This window comes from Haliotis cracherodii, unplaced genomic scaffold (assembly GCF_022045235.1).
Source record: "Haliotis cracherodii isolate W230 unplaced genomic scaffold, xgHalCrac1.p SCAF_8, whole genome shotgun sequence".
Lineage (NCBI taxonomy): Eukaryota > Metazoa > Mollusca > Gastropoda > Lepetellida > Haliotidae > Haliotis > Haliotis cracherodii.
In genome coordinates, this window is record NW_027266341.1 from 58,289,011 (window position 1) to 58,304,777 (window position 15,767).

The 15,767-nt window shown below is 39.4% G+C and overlaps 1 protein-coding gene across 1 annotated transcript in view; it reads left to right on the forward strand.

The window, feature by feature from the left end:
* LOC139451102 (protocadherin Fat 4-like) overlaps window positions 1-15,767 on the forward strand; it is a 134,891-nt gene that overhangs the window by 53,504 nt on the left and 65,620 nt on the right. The window contains exons 2-4 of the mRNA XM_071232900.1: window positions 7,920-8,115; window positions 10,308-10,651; window positions 11,379-11,580. Coding sequence (XP_071089001.1) covers window positions 7,920-8,115; window positions 10,308-10,651; window positions 11,379-11,580 — 742 coding nt within the window. The remainder of the gene's footprint in view (window positions 1-7,919; window positions 8,116-10,307; window positions 10,652-11,378; window positions 11,581-15,767) is intronic.

A 15,767-nucleotide genomic window follows, 5' to 3' on the forward strand; every position in this document is an offset into this window, starting at 1 on the left:
TATTTCATTTTCGTCTTTCACTAAATTTGAATGGAGCGTTGGGACAAATTTTATTGATCAATATCAGTTTTCAATGCATGTATTTCTAAAGTTTTCTTTCCTATTGATACCACGTGATTTTTTTTGAAAGTTGTGGTGATGGTTCTTTGGCAAGATGTTATGTGACAATTGGATTCTCCATTTGTTCTGTGAATAACACAATCTGGCACAGATTACAGTCCACCTTGGCTCGCAGGCCTACAATTATGTGCCGATTTGAGCACTCCTACCAGTGTTTTCCATGAGTCAATGATGATTGGGTGATCACAGTGTGTGGCTGGTTTATAGAGTTGTGTCCCGATGGCATGGATTGTTGCTCTTGTTATCAACCACAGGTTTACAGGCCAGCCTTGTATGCCATGGATACTGCTGTGTGGTGTCAACCAACAAACACTCTTACTTTTTTATGCACGTTATGTGAGTGGCGGATGCTCGTTATGTGAGTGGCAGATGATCCACTCATATAATTTACTCTGCTATTTCGCCTTTACGCCCATTGGAATCTATTTCAGCAGATAACAACAGTGATTGTTCTCTGGCATTTGTGTTTTATATTATGACCTTGACCCTGCCTCAATTATTCTAATTTTACTTTTGTTGACGGCTGCATAAAGCAACATTCACTCACTCAAACGTCCAATAATCGATTATTCAAGTCAGCTGTACTTGCATGTCCATGTGCTGGGCCCACTTGCATAAAACGATCTTAGCGCTAAGATGATCGTAACTCTCATTCTTTAACATAGGCTTATGATAGTTGTAGCGCCAAGATCGCTTTGTGCAAGTGGGCCCAGCACATGTCTGGATCCAAGTGATAGCAACTGAGTTGCAGCATGTTTGGTGCAGGTTAGGCCTCTCTGTATACCTGTCTTACATAGGGTGACATTTGGTGTGGGGGTGGTATAAACAGAGACATGTGTTACCAAGGATTATGCTAACCATGTGTCCTGAACAAAGGATTATACCCTCGGAATGATAGTAACATTGTTCTTTCATCCTCATATTGGTGCAGGCTCATTATTGACACAGTCAATGATTTGTTCAGTTATTTTACATATATTATTTCCTTCTATAAGCATGTTTCAGATTCATGTGTATGTTTGTTAATCCAGTTTCACATGAAATAGGATATCACCACTCATAAATCAACCCTTTTTGAGTTGTACTTGAGTATTAACATAAATTTGTGAATATTAATGACGACTCTTAATTGATAGACTTACATTTAATTTTTGAAATCTTTTAACACACAAAATAGTTTTCTTTTTATCTGATGCTGAATATACATTGCAAGCTGGTTATCAATTTTTATCTTCTTGACTGGTTGTTTATGAAATAAGTGCAGATGTTTAATAGTCATGGTGTTAAACAAGACAAACAATTGCTAACATCAATATCAATGTTCAATAAGCCGTCAAATACTCCGGCCCAAATACTCAAACTGATGACCACCAACTACAAGGCTTTAGTTGATTGGTCACCATTTGGTCCGGTTGACCAACCACAGTGTGTTTTACAGTGGGATATTAGTATTTATCTGCCAGGGGAGTTTAGTACCTATTTATTGCAGGTTTAGGAAGTGGTGTTGACACTGTGTGTACTGGGACCTCCTTCACTGGGTCCTTTAGCATGAACTGTGGAGAATTGCCACTGATACAAATCCACTGGCACGGCTCTTATCTAATGAGTCTTCAAAGGTTAATAGGCTGAAGAGCAGCAAATAAAACCAGGTCACTGTAGAGCGTATTAAGGTTCTTATCGTTGGTTTGATGGTGACTTTAGTGTGTGTAATTCTTGATTAACTGTTTAATGAATTTATGCCTCTTTAAGAAGAAGTCTTTGACAGCTTCTTAGTACTGCTTCTTGATGCTTATTATGAGTTGCAGTGTCTGTGTGCATGTTTGGGTATATATCAAACAATATTCCCTGGTGTTACTGTGCATGTTTAGTTATCCAATCAAACACGAACTTACGGTTGTCTCGTAGTAAAAGCTTGGTCCCTGCATATACCTTCTATATTTATCATTTTTGGTTGTGTCAAACCTCGAATAACTCGAAGTATTTCCGTAGGTCCTTTCAACTTCAACACAACGGTGTTGGACTGTATATTCAAACAATATTCTTTCATATAAAAGCCATGTTTATTATATATTAAAACAATATTCTCAGGTATTGTGACACAAATGAGATTTTTATAATTCCTGATAAATTGCCTCATGAATCTTTAAGAGGAATCTTTTGATGATTTCTGAGTACCCATTAAGTATTTTGAAAGGAATACTTTGTGTTTATTTTCATTTTTGGCTATATATGTAAACAGTTTTCTCTGGTATTATTACATAAATATGATGTATATTTTACCTGTGCGAGATCCGGAAAAGTGGGTATTATTTTGTTGATATTCAGTAATATGTTACTAGTTCAAAGTTAACCAGTGTGAGGTGATGTTGTCCATCAGCATGGCCATGTGTATGATATGAAATATTGTATAACAGATGATATTTCCCCAGCCCACATGCGGTGTTCATCAGCCATGTGCTAAATACATACCTGCTTGTCACTCACCCAGCTGGTATATCTAACATCGTGCCTCTTCTGAATTCACACATCCTTAGCTTGTTCAATCTTGGATTGGGCTTCCTTAGGGTTTTTTGGGGTTAATTTATCAGGAACATGTTGTCCTTCCTAAATTGTTCCCATGGCAACAAAGAGGTTACAAGTGCGTCCTGATTGATATCGTATTAGATTTGCAGTGTGCACTAATGAGAAAGGACTAATTTTCTGATGGGAAGATTGTCAAGTTGGAATGAAACAAAGGGAAAAAGCTGGGAGACGAAATCTTATTTAAGGCTGAAAATTGAGATGTGAAGATGTGACAAGCAGATTTGGACTCAAACTGGATGAAAACTGTAGACATGGGATGTTGGTCCGAGGTGTGCAAGCATGTGGTAGCCACATTGTCGGAGGGAACAGTGGCCATATTTGCTTGTCTACTTACCCTGTGTGTTGTGTTGGTGTGATTGAGACAGAGTGTTGACAGCCATACAGCTTGATCACCACCATTATTGGTATAGGGTTGCCGATTGCACCTCAACGGCCAGACCAACTGACCGATGGCTACCATCAACATAACTCCAGGTGATGTTACGACATGGATGACATTCTCCTCGCCTGATCAGTGTTGTAATGTGCATTAAACCTTGTTGAAAAACAAATTATCAAGTCTGGATGCAATTAAAGCGTCTGGTAGTCAGACTTTGTTGTGTCTGGTGGAGATAAGGTTGAGTTTGCTGACAGTATTCCTTCAAGGTCCGTAATGAACTGCATCGTGTGATTGCATAACACTGCCCCTGAATTCACCTCCGCAGGCATGATAAGTGTCAGTTTGCGATTTATAAAGCTATCGGTCCTGTTTACTTTTCCCCTTTCCAAATATTACTTCCATGTTATTGACATGAAATCTTTATTTTGAAAACACATTCCTCTTATCAGTGGTGTTTGAAATTTTCGAAGTATATTGTAAAACGTGTTCCCGATATTTGAGAATGTGAAATTTAAACTTAGACAAACTGTGAAGAGAATCAATCCTGGGATTCGGGAAGTCGTGTTTTGTTTGCCCAGAAACCAACCTGTCAGGGATTCCTGGGGCTCGGATTAGTCGTATCATTTCTAAGAAAACAAATTTGGTGCTGTTATTTGTTAACACTCTCGGCAATGAGATACCCTGAATTAGACTATGACACGGAGAGGGCCTGGAGAATTGGGTGCAGTTTTGGAAGGACTGACTCGAAGGAGAACTTAGTTTGTGATATCGAATTTTAAAAAACTTGTCTAATAATGGAGTTTTGCTGTTGTTCAAGAATAAAACAAATAAAACTTGAGCGGTGATTGATTTCTGTAGGCATGCACCAAGGTAGGGTGTCAAACCAGATAGGTCATTTGAAGATTGCTCCTTTTTTTGGGTCAATCACAAATAGAGGAATGTTGTTTGGGACGTTTGAATTGATTTCACATTTAAATGAAGATTGATGAAAGGTATTAGGTTAACAGAGAAAAGCGTTGATAAATCACAGCTTGTTCGCAAGCCATTTTGCATCATAAAAAGTGGAGAATAAGCTGGAGTTAATTTCACCATTTTGAGGTCAAGAAAATTAGATTTAAAAAGTTTGTTTGAAAGATAAATAATCAGTCTCCTTCTTGAATAAATAAGCTGGGGAAATCTGCGTAATGGCTTTCATTTTCTTTATTCCTTCATCTGTCATTCTGGCAGTTCATTTGAGTTTCCCCTTGATTAAGTCCTATTCTGTGCAGCTCACATTCGGAATGACGATAAGGTTAAGTCTCCACATTCGAAATGAAAGATCAGCAAGAAAACAAGGTGAATATGATTGATTTGTGCGCGTACAGTTTGCTGGAAAATAATTCTTTTGATGTTTTGAAAATATGAATAATGCATTATAGACTTACAGTTCTTTCAATTATTGCTGTGACAATCATTGCCAGAAGTCTGTCAGATCCGTGCGCGAGTTTTCCGTTTGTAGGGATGAATGGATGCAACTGTTGCATACATGATTCATCACAATGTTATGTCTGGGAGGGTAATGGGTGTTCATCTACTCATGCGAGACCCAAAGCTATTTATATTTATTCTCTGCTGTTTACCATAGAGACGGGACAATAGGTAGCATAAGATGTACTCGGCTGATAATGGGACAAGCTGAAACATTGACGTTTTGCTAACCTCACCAGCCAGCATTGCGTGAGCCTACGGAGAAAATGTCACATTTCATGAAATACATTTTAATGATTAGGTTTACACGAGGCAAATGAGGGTGTGAAACTGATGATCGCATGTTGTATACAATAGCCATATTGAGCAATCATTAGACTTGGGAAATCAAGCATTGAAAATCGATGAGTGGTCCGATTAACTGTTTGAAATGGAGGATGTTTCGGGGAAAAATGTCAAAATGGCATGGTTAGATTTCATTACATGTATTGATGTGCTTTGTTTTAACATGGTGTTTGTCTGTGAAGCTAGGACTAATGACAGCTGACATTAGGGTGGCCTGTTCCACATGTGAGGATGTACTTGTTTAAATACTAGATAGGAATGGAACATGCGGCCATGTTGTGTCGGCCATGTTGGAATCAGGGCAGCCCAGTGTGAAGCCTTTTTTTGAAAATGCAAATCAGCAATTTTCTCTTTTCTCGAACAGTGAATTTTGTTTGGCAGCCCAGTTTTTTGTAAGTGTGTTTGCTTGACTTGATGAACGCTTCAGATCCTTCATGGTATGATTTGTGTAAGCACTTTTTAGTCTCGCAGCAAATATCTACAAAAACGATCATGTGCCACAAACCGGTATGAATTCAAAACATAAATGCCAAAGAGTAGTCAGATGGAATATCTGCTGAAACACATCCATAGCACAAAAGGCAAAATAGTGATGAAAATTACAGGAATGGATCATTGAATAATAGTGATGACACCAGGTGTTCGTGAACACACACTCAGTTAAAGATAATATCTATTTGTATTGTAGTTATCTGTAGAATTGATTATCGATATCTGACATTTCTATGACGTTGGTTGACAAATGGCACTAAAACTATATGCTTACAATATAACAGAAGTATCCAATTATTTGGCATGTCAGAAGCGAACAATTTGGAAACTTTCAGCCATTCAATTTAATGAAGTTTTTCAAATCTCTTTGAGACCTGATTTCATTCTTGTGTTCATTTGGTAAAATTAATTGGTTGAAACTACGACAGATTCCAGGGTATCTTGCCAGAGAGCCTTCCACACAACAGACACAGTCTTTATGTGAGTGTTAGCCAAACACATTTATCAGTTCTCCATTCGGATCTACCCAATTACGATGTTTACCCTACGGCATGCTTACTTACACTAAATGGTGGAACTCATTAAGTTCTCATTATAGCAGCTATAAACTAGTGATATCCCAGCATTCCCTTCGACCCCATATCGAGGATACGATACTCACATAATCCTTATTCGGGGACAGCCTACTGGTTTTCTCAATCAGACCTGTGTCTCATATCAAACCGTACAGGTTCATGCACGTGCTCTTAATCGAGCCAGAGTCATTGTTGGGTTCATAGTGACTATTTAGAGGATAATTATTCCAGAATCATAATGAGTTTGTGTTTCTTAATGTTGCTCATTATAGCGTGAAAATTTGTGTCAATGGTCACAGCAGATAATTGAATTTCCATGTGGCATGATTTATGTTTATTACTTGACCTAAGGAACTTGGCAGGATTAGTTTTAATTTAAATTTAACTGACTTCTCCTTTCAATCATGGTATCAAATTAATTCCTTCCCATTTTCTAATTCTGGATGGAGATATATTCTCGGTTTGAAAGGGCATATTGTTGTTTATAAGTATGTAAGATATGCTATTTGATCATTGTCCTGTTATCTGTTGTCAGGCGAGTATTATGTATGGTAAATACAATAGGAATTCCCTTTGAAATAAAGCAGCTCTTTCACAAGGATATTTGGCCTTTCTCATGGCCTTTTATCCAATAGGATAAGCATTTAAGCCGAATACAAATAAATCAATCCCGTCTTTGACCAGTAATTTTTTGTCCGTAGGGAAATATTCCAGCAACACTGACTCTTGAATTGATATTTAGTTTTTCACTCTGCTTTGATCTAATGTCATCTTGGAGTAATTGTGCCCAGTCATCTTGGCTGACAAACATTTGGAATAACAGGGAGATATGTTACATTTGATCATGTGGCATATATCTGTCAATTTGAGGTCTTTTTTGCCAAAGTGACGGATTCTTCACATTGCAACCTTGTATCAGAAGATGACAATCCAACGTCCTGACCAGCTCACGCTTTGATATCATGCATTGAAAAATGTTTGTATCATAAACCATTTGAAGGTGTAGTTTAACATGGTTAAGCTGATTTGCAAACATATGTCATGAATCTTCAAATATTTTTTTTTTCGAAACTGAAATCTTTCAAGTTGGAGTATTATGAATTCTTACGACGTGTGTGTGTCACAAGGTGCCTGGTAACCACTGAGGATGTCGTAGCAACTGGCCTTCAGATTTATAAGCTCTCCGCCTTGGAGACAGCTTGGTAAATATGAAAGTAAATAATACTTGCAGCTGTTAAATCGGGTGTGATCAGGTTGATGTCCTTTGTATTCCATCATTTGAATGTAGTTGTGTGAAATCGTTTTGGAATGCTGCATATATTCAGTATGTCAGTGCTAATAAATAAACCAACAAAACCATAATAAGAAATCCCTAAAAGCAGTTGATTGTACAATTCTGACTCTATCATGAGCATGTGTTTATGAATCACTCAAATTGTTAGGATACCAGGTGGTCACAATAAGCTGAGCGTGCCCTGACCTACATGTGGCACCCATCACAAACACATGCAAAGGCAAGTCAATTGTTCATCTGAAACAACATGGGAATATATGGTGCAAGTCAAAATAGGGAATAGCAAATGTAAAGGGGTATAGCAGGATGACTTATTAAGAAGATAAACCCTACTGTGTTAATGTTAGGCAATGATTTTGAGACTTAAATTTAACAGGATTCAAACACCCATGTAGACAAGGATGCAGTCACATGTAAACGAGGATGCAGTCACATGTAAACGAGGATGCAGTCACATGTATACGAGGATGCATATACACATGACACATGCACCATCATACAGAAAGTCCACCATAACGCACACCCACATTTCATGCAGCATGTTCATGAACAGATGCATACAGCGTGCATGATAACAGTGTGTATCAAAAGTTACATATTGCTCGTTTGTGAAATCCTGTATTTAGTCATCAAAAGATCTATAGCATGCTGATTTTGTTTCCAGGCTCGGATTCGGATTGTGGATGAGAACGACACACCTCCGCGATTCTCCAGCTCTCTCTTCCTGGACACCATCTCGGAGAGCGCACAGCTTGGACAGTCCGTGTTGACAGTCGACGTGACGGACCCGGACACCATCGGCAGCACGCAGCTACAGCTGAATGGAAATGGCGCCGAGGATTTCTCTATAACTCAAGATGGTGGGTGATAATTTGTTTTTACATTCTTTTTGATTACGGTGACATATTAACAGTACTGTGAAACATTGCTAACTGAAATTTTTCGGGCGGTGGGGTAATCTAGTGGTTAAAGCATTCGCTGATTAGTCAAAGAGTGTGGTTCGATTCCCCACGTGGGTAAATTGCGTGAAGCCCTTTTCTGGTGTCTTCTGTCGTGATGTTGCTAGAATATTGCTAAAAGTGGCGTAAAACCACACTCACTCATCCTCTCACCCACTCAACCACCCACCCACCCTCCCACTCACTCACTCACTCACTCACTGAAGTTATCCATAATTTTGAGATAAGTAGAGTGCCAGCATTGTCTCAATATTAGACCTTTGTTCCAATTAGGATTCAACAGGGATCACGAAGTAATGCCATACTGGAGAATATCAATCAAATTATTAGAGTTTGAGTTCACAAGGATTTGCTGTATAATCTCCATTGTGTTTGAATGTCGATACATTAGCTGATCTTTCATGTTGATGGTGTCCTTTTATCATTTACTTTGACAAAGACTTCACAGGCCTTGCTGACATTGCTATGATTTTGGTGCCTCTCGCTACATTCCTGATGTACATTCCAGCCTTACTAGAATTCTCTGTTGTAGCAAAGGCCTTCAATGCTCTGGTTGTCCTTGTCTTTGTATCTATGTAGTGGCACTGTTTGCTATGCAGAGTTGTGTCCCTTAGGCATGCCAGGAACCTGTGATTGGGGATTGTAATCACAGATTCATACTGCTTATGTTTCTTGGTTGCCCTGCTTGATGCTTGTTGCATCATTTCAGGGTTTTCTCCCACATCAAGCTTACACACTGTGACATACAGTTCAAAAACTCACTCTCACTCAATTCCTATAATTCAGCATATACTTTTGATGTCCTTGACAGTCCGAGTTCTATGCCTCAACGTGGACTTCGAATGGCTTAGTGCTAAGATCGGTTTGTAGAAGAAGGAATTATTGGATAAAAAGATTTACTTCTGCTAAACCTCATGAGATACGAACAGTCATGGAACCAAAATGTTTTGTGAAAGGTCAGGGAAGTGAAATCGTCTTGGCAACCGAATAGGCATTAAAACATACTTCTACTCCAATTGAAGACTGTGGTCCATCAATTTGTCTGTTACTTCTAGTCCCAATTGTCTCTTGGAGTTCCACAGCTTGTCTGGCACCAATATGTCTTTATTGTAAAGTAGAGATTTCTGCCCCGCCATAAAACATTGCACTCTAGAACTTTCAACTCTGGATTTTAAAAAGTTCAGATTTAATTTGATTAAGGAAATGGGGTTTTTCTTTTTGAAAGATTTTCTTCTTTAGATTTAATAACTTTCTTGTGAAAATACAGATAAATCTAAGTCTGGTGTGCTTTTTGCCTCATTCTTTATAACTTGTCTCCTCTCACTTAATTTCAATACATCTCAAGACGTGTTTTGAAATGACTCGACCTGGTTGCAAGCCATGTAATGTGTCCATAGTCCTTGTAACATGGATGGATTAGCCCTGACTTCAAATTTCCATAGATTACAGGGATGCTGGGAAGTTCAGCTTCTTTGACGCTGACGTGATGAATATTTCACAAGTTGATCATTTTTTAACGGGAAGCAACAGAAATAAGTGATGCTCCGGAGATAGAGCTGAGTGTTTGCCTGCCTCTCCTCCCCCGGCCGGGAGGGTAACGACTTCTACACATCTACCATGCAGGCTCAGTCTGGGCTGACAAAATTAAGTTAATTCCCTCAAGAGATCAGGCTTAAACTGTTGAAACACGAAACTGTTGCATCAAGGGCATTTTTTCCAACATCTCTTTTGAATAAAATCTAAATTGTCAACCAATTTTGCCCAAACACTGTGTGATTGAGTCAGCTTCTTAGGAACCCCTTCAGAGAATTAGCTTATCTGCAAGCTTCAACTGACAGTTTCAAGGGGGAATCTTCATAAGTAGCTTTTGGGAAGAGCATAGTAGACAATGGTATAATCAAGTCGACTATTTGTTGCCAGTGTTAATCAAGCTGGAATCTTAGGAATAAGATTTATGTCGAGAACACACTTATCTTCATTGACAAAATTGATGTTTATGTTGGTTTAATTCTGAACACACGCTTTGGTGTAAAAAAAAAATTTCTTCCCAAGTGTCGACAGTATAAATTCAACAATAATTTTTTTGGTTGCAGGAACTTTGAAAACAGCAAGGGTTTTAAGTCGATCCCGAAGAAGGTCGTATGCCTTCCGTGTCCAAGCTTCCGATGGGCAGCAGACGTCATTTTCCGATGTCCAGATCACAGTCGAGGATGAAAACGATCACCCTCCTGAATTCACCCATTCCTTTTACTCCTTCGATGTCCCTGAAAACACTGCAATCGGCACAACTGTTGCGAGTGTCACAGCCATTGACCAGGATGAGGCATCCAACGGTCAGGTGACCTATGATCTGGTTTCTGATTGGGGCAAAAGCAAGTTCCAAGTTGAAGGCAGTCTGGGCACCATCACGCTGATTGACCAACTCGACTTTGAGGAGGTAAATCAAGCTGTACCCACAAGTACAGCTTTCATACAGATAAATGAACAATTGTGATATATTATTGCTTAGATGCTTGAAAGAAGTGCATTGTATTTCATTTTAGCCTCGACGTTTTCAAGAGTTTAATATCTTCATGATGATTTTGCCTGAGTCATGCCACAATGGAGAGTCCTAGAGGCCCACATACCTGTCTGAGGACCTTTATAGATATATAGCCTGTCAGTAGGACAATTGTACATACCATGCTTTTATGGATTTGCAATTCATGTTCCTTAGTGCAACCTTATCTGAAATGTCGTGTCCGAGTTGCAGGCAGGAAATTTGTAATAACATTTACGTCCATTTTTTGTCCCCTTCAGCTTCAAAGAGCAGACTGTGCTATTTGCATTTGGGGGCAATATACATATTGCAAATACATTTTCTACTAGAAAATGCTTTGATCTGATGCACTTCCTCCCAAAATTAGATTTAGTTGTAGACTTGGGATTTTTGGTGAATGGAATGTAAACATGCTCTTATATTTTGCGAAACTTGCCATTTGTTAAAGTTTATCTATTTTAAAGTGGTTGGTCTCAATTTTGATATGAATTGTTATGGGAAAACAATAAATATTCTCTATGGGAACCAATTTTTAATAACTGTTGTCTCTTAGTCTGTTGAAGAAAATCAAAAGTTTCAACATTATGGAAAAAAGTTTTTATATTCTTGACTGTTTGTATTCCAGGTGCAATTGTACACCCTGAACATCTCAGCCAATGACGGCGGCAGCCCTCCCCTCATCAGCAGCGTTACCGTCTACATGAACGTAAAGGATGTCAATGACAACACCCCTGTCTTTGATCCCATGTCCTACAGTCAAGAGATCTGGGAGAACGCCGCCATTGGGACAACTCTCCTCAACGTCAGCGCCACCGACATAGACACAGGTATGTAGGGACGTTGTCCTTCTCTGATGTATCAGATGCACTGGAACTCGTGGGCATCTTGTATTACAATCGTGGTATCAGTAAGTCGATAGACGCTTATTGGGAATACTGAACATCTACAGAATGAGGTTCTGATTACTGATGATTTTAACCGAAAATGAATGATTTTGGAATACTCTCTCTCCTTATAACAATTTGTTATTCTGATTGGACTTAATTATGGCAATATATATGTCAGAGTGTATCTGGTATTGTCATATTACATCTTGTCGACGTTAGAAACAAAACAAAATAGCTATTTCTATGGACATGAAGTACATTTTAACATTTCAAAACACTTAAAATGAAACGTAAGTAATTATTTGGTGATAACTACACGTAAATATATCATAAAATGATGCGTTTTTGAAGTGTTGCAGTATATTTGACAAATGTCAAGTTTCATATAACACATGTTTATGAGATTCTATTAGTTGGAATGAATGGTTTTATTACAGTGCAGTGTAGTGTGGTTGACATTCACAGGGTTAATGGAGTGTGTTTTCAATATTACTTTGAAAATCTGTAATGTAACTTCTGTAACTGCCCTAGAGGATATTACCACTGTGTACATTTCCGTGTCAATAAGGTATCCAGTACCCAGTGTGTCATGAGAGTTGACTAGCATGAGGTGGTCATTGGTTGTTTCACATCCCCCACAGGCATGGATTGTTGCTCATGCTGTCAATCACTGGTTCCTGGTGGGTTATCGCCCCCCTGCCCCCAGCTGGACTGTGGCGTACTATTACATGAACTCATCCGATACGGTGCTGACAAGTCTTACACTTTGTGGTATTTCCAAACAGATAGGTCTCCCAGTTGTGTGCTGATTGAGTTAGCCCAGTAGGAAGTGTGTTAGTTTGTCAGTAGAACACTGAGTTCTATTCTTCACAAGCATAAAGCTTTAGTCCTGTGCCATTATTGTGGAATTTGTATATCTATATAGAGAGATTTTTTACTAGCAGACGGCAAGCCTAGATCAAACTAAACCAAGTCTAGTTTCCTTGATTATGCATAAAAACAACAGAAAAGGAAAGGTTTGTTTGAAGAGAAAAAATTACAATTATTTTAAGGAAATGTTTTCACAGACTAAGTGTTACTCTAATGAAGCCCTTTCTTGTAATACTGTTTAGACCTGAAGGGGATGCCACACTCGCTGTAGACGACCCTGATTCTGGAGTTATACTAAATTATTCCAATCCCAGCTTTAACCTAGAACAAGCATGGTGTGATGAGACGGCATAATGTAGCTCACAGCAAGGCCCCTGTAAGACCATTATATCCCCCCGGATTCCCCCGGATCCCCCCGTGTAACTAGAGGTTAATGAAGAGACAGATACTGTTTGCACTTCTGCTGACCACAGAGAGAACTAATACCTGAGTTACCTGAGTCCACAGCTCGTCCGGGTGTCCACCACGGGTCAAACAAACTTGACCTCGGTCTCGGGGAGCATTTTGTACATTGGATCAACCTTTTTCCTGTCTGTGTGTGAGATGGGTTCGGATTATGTCTTAGCATGTGTGAAAACTACTTTCATTTTGACTTGCATTTGTGTGTTCTGTGGCAGAATGGAATTTGAGAGATTTGTAAGTTGTGTACTTCATGATTTATCATTTTTGTGCAACATGTTTAGTATACGGCCCCCAGGGTATGTTCAGTGACCAGGGCAGATGTCCGGCTCCCAACACCGCCCACTTCCGACACCAAACAAATGCAACATTTTGCCAGTTCAAGAGGACCTTTAGATCTTGTCCGCTAGAGGGGTTAGCTTAAACATCTTATTGCCTCAAGGATGGGGTGATGGGAAAAGTCAAAACCTTCAGCTGCCAATTAACTGTAAAACAGTTGCACATTTTGACCACCTCGTATTGTGATTGGATGCTCAGATCAACAGACTCCCGAGACCTCTGGGACTCCCCTCAGCAGGTTCCATGTCTGTTTCAGCTTAGTGTTTACGTTGTATGTGGTAAAACTGTCTTCAAACAACTTCAGTGGTGGTTGGGTAGGTGTGTAGTTAAAGTGCTTGCTTGTCGATTAGAGAGCTTGTTCTGTTCCCGGTTTGTGAAGTTAATGGCCAGTTTTGTCACCTGGTCCTGATGTTGAGGCAATATTGCATTAAGCTAATAACCTAACAAATGGTAAATATGGTTGTAATTGTTTTCAACGGATTAAAACTGCATCAACACCCTGACAGCTGTAATCCTCTCTTTTCTTGATGATTAACATGTTTGCTAGTTTTGCCCCAAACTCTGATCAATCCCCTGCACAGTTGCAGCCCCAGATCCCCATTGATCCCCAATATGGTTGAAGCCCTGGTATCTTGAAATTGCTGGAATATTGTTCATAGAGACATAATACTCCTCCCACTCACTTCTTCACTTTGGTAATTAAACGATCCCTTCACACTGTGATTTTTATGAAAAGTATTTTTATTCAAGTCGGTACGCATGACAACTGCCAATTACCGCATGTGAAACTGGACAAAATACCACACCTATTTGAGCATAGGACATTCAAGATTCCAGTAACACAACCCTCATTATTGTGAATCTAACACGATTGCTCCCAAAGGATTACCGTGTCAGTCAGGGCTGAATATGCAGCGCTGGAAGTGCCTCAGAAGGTCCAGTTCAGCAGATGGTTGATGAATTAAACGTGACCTTTTGCAATTACGCCGTATCAATTTTTTGCAATCGCTCGAAATCTAGAGTCTGTTTTACACTCAAGTTCGAGGAATGTGCTCACCTTTTTCTTTCGGTCACAATCAGCGAGGATGGAGGTGTAACAAATATTGAGGACGTGCAGATTGAAGAGCGGCCATGTTTACCTTCCAGGATCTTTGATGATGTTCTCTGTCTTCTATTGTGTGTAGGGGTTCCCTGATGACTAGTGTTACACTGATACATCACACCAGTTTTTGCTGGTCATTAAATTCCCCAGGGGATTACTTTGAGACAGGGTGTGATGGAGGTACACCTTTTTCACCTCCTATCCGCAATGTTCATCAGTCTGTGTAATGTGAAATGAAAACATGACAAACGATGATACAGCATTAAAAAAAATCTTATAGTTGGATTTTTTTGATTGATTTTTTAATTCTATTTAATTTACAGTTTGAATGATATGGAAGCTTGTCCCCAGTTGAAGAAAAGGGCACACATTTTGTTAAATGCGTTTTCTTACACGTTTTCTCATTTGTGGCTTGAGTTAGTATGAAAACCATGCATTGGAAAATGGGATGGTTTGTGTATTGATGGGGCAGCCTATCATGCCTAGTTTGTAGGGTATTCCTTATCACACAGGTCTGTGGGGATGGATTGGAAAAAGTCCCCAACACCTTATTGGTTGTTGGGAGAGGTGACTACTATAACATCTGATGGGGTTTTCAAGTTGTTTTTTTGGATGACTGAGTGGATCGTTGTTAGTGTTTTCTTTATTGGTTTCTTTAAGATTTGATATAGTCTGCCTGATGTAGCTGGGATGATGTTGGCATGATTACAATGCTTGCTTGCTCACTCACTCACTCACTCACTCACTCACTCACTCACTCACTCACTCACTCACTATGATAGAGAGTTCGTCCGGGGATTGGAAGGTCCGTGGTTCGATCGCCAGCCGCGTCATACCTAAAGAAAAATGGTTAAAATGGTACTTGTTGTTACCCTGCCTGGCGCTTGGCATTACGAGGCTAAGACAAGGACTTGTCGGCTCAGTGTCTGAGTGGAGTGTTCATGTTAAACTCTGCTAGTTAGCACTCTAAAATCGGCATTAGTCCGGACTACTACAATCAGCAACACATGCACACACATGCATGCACATGTTGCTATTTAAGTACAATAAGCTTGGACGTGATGTTAAACTCCATTTCACGTCACAACACTCACTGAAACACTCATTCAATCACCCATTAACATATGCACTCACTCAGGTTTGATCACCCTCGGAATTTCAAAATTGGAGTCTCAAAGAATTTGATGCAGTTTTGCTAAATGTGGGTGAGTGAGTGAATAAATATCAGTGTAGGCAGTGTTGACATCGCTAAGGGCAAATGGAGCAGAAAGATGTCAAAAATTGTTTGTTAAAAGTTTACAGAGCAGAACAGAAAAGAACCGTAAATGTTGAGAACACAACCCAAATTAGGACTTTC